The sequence below is a fragment of the Oryza glaberrima genome, chromosome 10, assembly GCF_000147395.1.
Source record: "Oryza glaberrima chromosome 10, OglaRS2, whole genome shotgun sequence".
Classification (NCBI taxonomy): Eukaryota; Viridiplantae; Streptophyta; class Magnoliopsida; order Poales; family Poaceae; genus Oryza; species Oryza glaberrima.
In genome coordinates, this window is record NC_068335.1 from 17,436,381 (window position 1) to 17,445,019 (window position 8,639).

Consider the following 8,639-nt stretch of genomic DNA (forward strand, 5'->3'; position numbering starts at 1 on the left):
CCCATTTGCTCAAATATCTTTTGCACTAACTTGAAATACCCATACATACCGATGTACAGGTTAGAATGACTAATGTGTTACTAGTGTCTAATCTAATCTGAACAAAGAAAACTTCAAATGAGATCCAGGTTGAGAGAGCAGTTTTTCAGAAAAGAATACTTACAAGCACCTGCAGCACGTCCAGCAACGTTGCCCATGGTTCTCTCTTCGAGCTCCCTTTTTAGATCCCGTCTCCAGTAAATTAACCTCAGCATATACTAGGTGATAATCAATAACAAGAGATTAAGTCTCAGCTTTCACGATAAAATATATATCTCGAAGCTTCAGTGCAGCCAGACTGATGTAACAATCGCATATCTCATAACCAAGAACTCTAGAAAACAATGGATTGATGAGCAGCTAGGTTTTGCTAGTGAAACGACAAGATCACAGATGTAGGATCAGTGTACCTTAATCCACTCAATGAAAAGGATTTTCTTTTACCAAGAGATCATAATGGCATCAGATAACCAAATTAAGAAAGCACCATTTTTTCTCATCTGCGAGAAAGACAATGTACATACCTAGCAAACAGCCAGATCGCCCTCGCAGTCGCCGCCCAAACAAACACACACGAACTCGTCGCGTTTATCTCAACTGATCAACGCCTCCACCGGCACACACATAATCCTGAGATTTATAGGGAACAGGAAAAAAAAAACGAGGCCCAATAGATTGATTTTTTTGGGGCCAAGATTGATGGGCCCGTTTAGCACGTACAGGGCTTTACCAATTAAACCATATATGGCAGCATATGCAACAAACACAAGTTGTCAAAAACTCGAAACGATAATGTAATTCAGAGAGGCATCATCAAGCAGAACAACACAGGCTGATCAGCAGATTAACATATGCTGAATTTAAAGACACCGAGATGACAATATATAATGGCAAATGCTTATACCATCCATGCATAAAAGTGGTTCAGAACATAACATTACTCTCCAGTTCTACATAGATAGATAGCATGGCATATCTTACATTTTTCTCAGCGTCCATTGCTCAGGTCATCTTAACTACCATAAGAATACCATTGATCAGACAAGTTCTTTGTGATGCTACCATAATTTTATCATAGATAGTTTGGCAGGTGTTCTTGCCAGAAGGATGCAAGGGCATTGTTTCTTCCTCAGACCACAATCTGACTCTCACTGGATGACCCGATGATGGTGATGTCTGCCTTGACAATGCAGCTTGATCCGACAAGATCCTTGAGTTTGTTGAGCGCGATGAAGTTGGACCATCCCCAGCCATTCTTACTAGCAAAGACAAAGCGACCTGCGATTGAGACAAACTAAGAATGAGATGCTGCAAAAAAATGAAGCAGTCCCTGCATATAAATTCATTCCACAGGATCTGTCATGGAAAAGCTGAACCTGAAACTTTGTGAAGTTGCGCATTGTTTTGGTTCAGGATGGATAGTGTCAGTTCGATCATCATCCCAGGCTCTGGAAGGAGCTTGTCCCAGGATTGCGGGAACAAGTACATGGAAAGGGAATTAGTGCTGTACTCATCACCACGCGGATACATTCTGATGAACCTGGGACCAAACGAGTTCAGTGCTCATGCCAGGGGAAAATATACCATATGACTCTAGGTTCATCGGAAGATAATGTTGTTGATACATATGTCAAGTGGCTGTTAAATAGGATTTAACTATCAGAAACAAGATATGTCGTTTATGTTAACAGACTAGAAATATTGTTCTCTAACTGAAAATATACTACCGTTGGAGTTATTCAGGTATATTGCTTAGAGATAAATCCTAGATAATTTAACTGGAACATGGTATATTTGCAGTACGATATACAAGACATGGAAGACAACTACCTTTTTCTAATTGAATCCACTACTGATGTCAACTGCCAAGAACAACTCAATGTTTCTGGCCAGCATGAAATTAGAAATCTAATTTGTGATAATGAACAAATTGCACACAGAAAGGACCGGTAACATATAAACATCAACAAAATTGTAACCAGAACAGATGCATACCATTTGCGTCTGCCAATTTCAAATGCAGGTGAAAGGACCGATGGCTTCAAATCCAACTCAGGGAAGTTGTTCATGGTCCAGGTGTAATCCCCTTTAGTGAAATCCTTCTTCTGGAGGAAGAGATTCTGAACAGAGACAAACTTCTTCTTCTGGAGGAAGAGAAACTTCTTCTGAACTTTAATATTCTTCTTTTTAAGAGAACGGTACACATCTATTTGTAATATCTCCACACCAAGGACACAAGTATCATCAAGCAGATACTCAGATGATTTCAGTTGGTCTTCAAGGGAAATCAAGCATATATTCCTTGAGTGTGTGTTCTTGACGTCGAAGTTGTAGCTAGCTGCTCATGGTTAAAATGTGGCAATATTAGAGAAATGTAGTCTTTTAAGCTGCAAATAGGCTGCAACATAAATAGACCTCACAACAATTGAACATTTGTTCTTTAAGGGGGGGGGGGGGGGGGGGGGGATCATGTATGCACTATACAACACTACCATATGTTAACTGCAAATATCGATAGGTTGATGAAACCAAAGTTGGTAGCATAAGACAACACAAAGTGAATTAAACAATGTGGAAACTATTTGATCATATATATTTACACATTGAATTAAAGCGATGGAATTGAGATAATATGTTCAATACTGCTCCAAATTCAGGAAATTACCTTTGACTACAAGAAAATTTCCCTTCGAATGGTTGTACATTGACAGCACGAACACTGCATTCATGGTGTAATCTGGCTTAAAGCTTAGTCGGGACAGCACAAGAGAAAGAGCAACATGTGGAGTTCCATCACCAAGGGTTTTATGCATTGGAGACACTTTCAAGTACCTGTATAATGAGAATCAATGAGCATAATACCAACTCAGATTAAAAATCAAGGCTGAAGTAATAACAAATCCTAATTTCTTCATTCATCCTATCAAACATCCCCTTGCAATTTCCATTTTATAGAGCGCTGAGACTAATTACTTAGCTACATTGATTTTTTTAAGGGACATGAACATGTAAGACTATTTCGCAATTCTTATTGTTTATAGGCAACTATTTTATCTCTTGAACATATCAAATGAACTGATGAATGACGCATGGTATCTGCCTAGTCGCATGCAGTTTTAAATCTAATGCATATTACCGCTGTAGTGTCTTCACAGCTATACGTACCAGTTGTATCCAGAGCAATGAAATGCAGCAGACTTGGCTGCTAAAGCTCCCCTCTGAAGTAGCGCTGAGAAGCCATAAACCTTCCATAAGAACACTGGATTATGGATCTTTACCAGCAGTGCATCGGCTGAAATCAAGATGTCAAGGGTATTAACTCAAACTACACAAGGGAAAAAGGAAGAGGAGTTACTCCCTTGTAAGGCAGGAAATCAGCTGTTGTGTATGTGTCACATCATTGTTTGGTCCACATACAAGAGCATATCTAATCGTATGAGAACAAAGACAACTCCGAAAAACTATCAGTTCTTTGCAGTAAAGTCAGAATTAGTACATAATACTATTTTTTGTCAAGTCAGCTGATGAAAAAGGCCGACCAAATTTCATTAAGATTAGGGAGGTATAGGTTATAGTAATATTACATCGACAAGTTGTCGAAACCAGTGTGAGATTGATAGTAATCCCACCTCAAAGGCATGAAGACAAAAACCTTCACACTACAAACACTTAGTCATCAGAGACAATGAAAAACTCTGCTTTCTTCCACACTGTGATCTCGTCCTTAATGTCACCAAAGATAAGACAATGAAAAACTTTTTGGACCACCAGAGGAGAACTCGTTTTCGCTTGATGAGTCCATAATTGGTGATATGGCTCAAGTTTCACAAGCTGAAAATGATTTTCTTACTGCTCCTTTTTCGGAAGAAGAAGTGAAAGAAGCCACTTTTGCGATGGAGCATAATAAAGCTCCTCGACCAGATGGTTTCCCAGCTGAATTTTACCAAAAATTTTGGGACGTTATTAAGCATGACCTGATGAACCTTTTTAATGAATTCCATACTGGTAGCCTCCCAATTTTCGGACTAAATTTTGGGGTACTTACTCTAGTTCCAAAAGTTAAAGAAGCAAATCAAATCCAACAATACAGACTCATATGCTTGTTAAATGTCAGCTATAAAATATTCACTAAGGTGGCTACAAACTGAATTAGCTCGGTTGTTGACCATTTAGTGAACCCGACCCAAACTGCTTTCATGCGTGGACGAAACATTTCAAATGGAGTCGTCATCATACATGAAACAGTTCATGAGCTATATAGGAAGAAGTTGAGTGGGGTGATATTCAAAATTGACTTCGAAAAGACGTATGACAAGGTTAAATGGCCTTTTCTGCTACAAACTCTGCGTATGAAAGGTTTTTCACCCAAGTGGATATCTTGGATTGAGTCTTTCATTTCCGGGGGAAGCGTGGCAGTCAAAGTCAATGATGACGTCGGGCCTTTTTTTCAGACTAAAAAGGGCCTTCAGCAAGGAGACCCTCTCTCCCCAATCCTATTCAACTTTATCGCTGATATGCTAGCCACATTGATAAACAGAGCCAAAACACAAGGGCAAATTGATGGAGTCATACCACATTTGATTGATGGGGGACTCTTCATTCTACAATATGCCGATGACACGGTGCTGTTTATGAATCATGACCTTGAAAAAGCTCAGAACATGAAGTCAATGCTTCTAGCTTTCGAGCAGTTGTCGGGTCTTAAGATCAATTTTCATAAAAGTGAACTGTACTGTTTTGGTGAAGCACTTGATTATAGTGATCAATACAACCAGCTCTTTGGCTGCCAGGTCGGCAACTTCCCATTCCGTTATCTGGGCATTCCGATCCATTATAGGAAGTTGAGAAATGCGGAATGGCAAGAAGTGGTCGAGAGATTTGAGAGGAAATTGAGTAGCTGGAAAAGAAAACTTCTTTCGTTGGGAGGACGACTTACTTTGATTAACTCAGTACTTAGCAGTCTCCCAATGTATATGATGTCATTCCTTGCAATTCCTAGTGGGGTACTTAAAAAACTTGATTACCTTCGATCTAGGTTTTATTGGCAAGGGGATGGACATAAGAAGAAATACCGGCTTGCTGAGTAGGACATTATTTGTCGTCCCAAAGAACAAGGGGGGCTAGGAATTCATGACCTCAAGATAAAGAATAAAGCGTTGATTAGTAAGTGGTTATACAAACTACTTACCACCGATGGAATATGGCAACAACTGCTACGCCATAAATATTTGGGATCACAACCTTTATCTCAAGCCTATTGGAAAGCGGGGGATTCACATTTTTGGGCTAGTCTTATGAAGGTCAAACAGGACTTTTTCCGTTTTGGATCCTTCAAGATTAGGGACGACTCCCAAGTTAGGTTCTGGGAAGACAAATGGTTGGGTAATGCCTCGTTAAGAGAACAATATCCTTGTCTCTATAACATAGTTAGGCATAAACAGTCGACTATCGCACAGATTTTCCAAACCAATCCTCCGTGCTTTTCATGGCGATGGGATTTAATTGGTGCAAAACTAGCTGCTTGGCATAACTTATTGCCTCGCATAGCTGATTTGGTTCTGGTATAGGAGCAAGATGAGTTTCACTGGAACCTCACCCCGAATGGGGTCTTCTCGGTCAAATCTCATTATCTAGCTCTAACACATAACGGGGTTCCGAATATCAATAGACGGATTTGGAAGGTGAAAGTACCAAGGACAACCTTGCTAAGAGAAATTGGAAAGGCAGCAAGACATGTTGTTTCTATCACAAGGATGAAACTATCCAACATTTATTCTTTCGGTGCCGCTTATCTCGCTTGGTGTGGTCTGTAATTCAGTTGGCTTCTAATTTGAAACCTCCTCGCAATGTTGGTCATATGTTTGGGAGTTGGCTATCATGTGTCCCCAAAGAAATGAGGAATCTGCTTTTGATGGGTGCAACAGCTCTGTGTTGGTCCATTTGGCTAAGCAGGAATGGAGTAATTTTTGATAACAAGATGGTGTCTTCTACTTTGCAGGTTATCACCTTAATTACCCGGTGGCTACATACCTGGGCTATCCTCCACCAACCGGGACTGCGGGATACTATTATGGTGGTATCTTGACGTTTGGACCAGGTGGCACAGGAGTTTTTTACCCAGGAGCATGGGTGGCGGTCTAGTCTATGGATTGATAGCCACTAAGATATACGGTGGTATCTCGACAGTTGGACCAGGTGGCACATGAGTTTTTTTACCCAGGAGCATGGGTGGCGGTCTAGCCTATGGATTGATAGCCACTAAGATATATGTTTCTGTCAAACTTTTGTGCTTGGGAGATGTTCTAGTTGTTTCTTTCTTCTTTTTTGGCTGTGTGCATTTTATGCAGAGGCCGGGGGTGACTCAGTTTGATTGTATCATCTTGATGTAGTTAACTAAGTCTAAATAAAGCTTTCATTATCTAAAAAAGATCCGGCCAATAGTATGGGAACACTGATTGGACACGTGTGAATTTTGTTCTTTCCAAATCATCCAGCAAACAAGCATTACCATGGTATCAAAGTGTTTCCTATACAAAACTACATGCCATAACCTCATGGGCCATGGCCCATGGCACAAGTAATTAACCACTGCCAACATATTGTAGCCAAGATTACACCTAGCCAGAGTCAATAGGCAGTGATTATGAAAACTAGTAGTTCAAGCCTCAAACTCATATCTATCTATGCCATTTGCTATACCTTCTGATAAATGAGACCAAACCGCTCAACACGATGACAAAGGTAACTAGTTTCCAGGAACTAAAATTACAATTTTTTCTTGACATTTTATTTCTACATGGAAATATCAGAAATCTGAAACAGAATCGACTGACACCACTGGTGAACCGTGTTCTGTGCTTCTACCACAATAATTTCAGTAGCTAGTAGGTTAGTAGCAAGCAAAAGAGATTAAGAATCTCGAAGGGAATCCTTACGAGCACTAAGGCAGGAGTTGCCCATAGCTTTTTACCACTTCGTCTTCTTGGGAATAACCTGTAAATGAAATCCATCTTCAGCCAATAACGCAGAGCTAGGAACTTGAACAATATTGCACATTTCAGAAAGAAAAAAAATGTTTGTAACATGAGGATCCTCAACAACAGTGCATATCTTTATTAAGAATCCTAATTCTATAGGATTCTTAATAATCTTGACCAAGTAACCACCACAAGAAACAAGAATACACAAACACGAAAAATTGAGGATCCTCATGTTACAAAAGGCAGGTGCTTTATTCTTAAGCAGTCAGATCAAAGAACCACACTACACTCTGGAACGTCAACAAAGCCAAGAACTTGCATTGCACATTGCACACACAAACCACAAGCCAATAACCTCCAATAGAAATCAAGAGCTAATAATTGATCGAAGAATCTTGCACACTATAAAAAACAGAGACGAGCCATAGAACACAAGAATCCTCAACGGCAGACCAAATCAAAACTGCAAATCTTATAACCAAGTTATTTTTTTTTAGAATTTTATCTTATAAGCAAGTAATAACCGGGGAGTACAAGAAATACACTGGAAAAAAAAGAGAGAAGAAATATCAAGCGGTAGAAACCCCACTTCCACTCGAGCAGGCAGATGAAACAAATATACTCAAAGAAAGCCAGGAACTTTTATTGAAAAAATCAACTAAACGAGAAAAGGAAAATCCCATCCAGAAAGCCAAGAACCTGCATGAATCGAAATCCCCTCCACTGTTGAAACAACCCCGAAACACCGTAACCGCTGGGCTCACAAAACGATTGGAAAAATTCGCTCCTTTCTCAGCCTCTGACCATCAAACAGAGCACGCATACTCCATCCCTCAAAGGCACGAAGCTTTTCTACGGATCGGGAGAAGCGAAGGGAGGAGAGGGGGGCCGAGATTTGTGGGGGGAATGCACATACCTCGCACTCGCAATCGCAGCAGCGCCTCTTCCTCGCAGACGTGGGAGGTGAAGCCCTGGGCACAAGTGGGGGTTTTATGGAGGTGAAGCAGACGAGGAGGAGGGGTAGAACCGTCATTTCCGATCGTACTTTGCTGGACAGGTGTCCCAACGGCACCGAGGAAAAAGGGATAGAAATAGTAAATTTCGGATCGACTCAGGATAAGAGCAAGTTTAATATTATAGCCAATTACTGACTATAAATTATCTATGACCAATACATACAATAGTTGCTTACTATACTGTTAATATTTGGTTCCACCTGTCATATACACATTACGTCTTGGAGTCCGTGCTATAGCTGGCTATAGATCTATAGCTCGATGCTCTTCTCTCTCCTATTTTATCTCTTTAAAATATGTTTATAGATTATTTATAATCTGCTATTGTACATGCTCTAAGGGTACCGTCATATCCGACTGTTATCTTTTCTTTTTTACAATATGTTGATTTTATTTTTTCTGATTTCTTGTTATAGCGTGGTTTGGCTCACATGTTACCTTCTCCACCTATCTCTTGCAGAATTGCAGCAGCAGTAGTATTTTTTGAAGTGAAAACCGAAGACCCACAATTAAAATTTCACATCTTTGATCAACATTTTCAGCAATAGTTTCAGGTGTTCCTTTCTGTGGGCGGATTGCATTTTGGCAATTCTCGTCCCGCCTT

The 8,639-nt window shown here is 40.1% G+C and overlaps 1 protein-coding gene across 1 annotated transcript; it reads right to left on the bottom strand.

Annotated features, from left to right (window-relative positions):
• Positions 1-914: 914 nt before the first annotated feature.
• LOC127785982 (uncharacterized) lies at positions 915-7,999 on the bottom strand. Its single transcript, XM_052313303.1, has 7 exons — positions 7,936-7,999; positions 6,975-7,032; positions 3,205-3,331; positions 2,705-2,871; positions 2,035-2,377; positions 1,416-1,579; positions 915-1,317 (listed from the first exon to the last, which is right to left on the bottom strand). The coding sequence occupies exons 2-7, from the start codon at positions 6,997-6,999 to the stop codon at positions 1,169-1,171; spliced, it is 975 nt and encodes a 324-aa protein (XP_052169263.1). The 5' UTR covers positions 7,000-7,032; positions 7,936-7,999; the 3' UTR covers positions 915-1,168.
• Between the last annotated feature and the right edge of the window lie 640 nt (positions 8,000-8,639).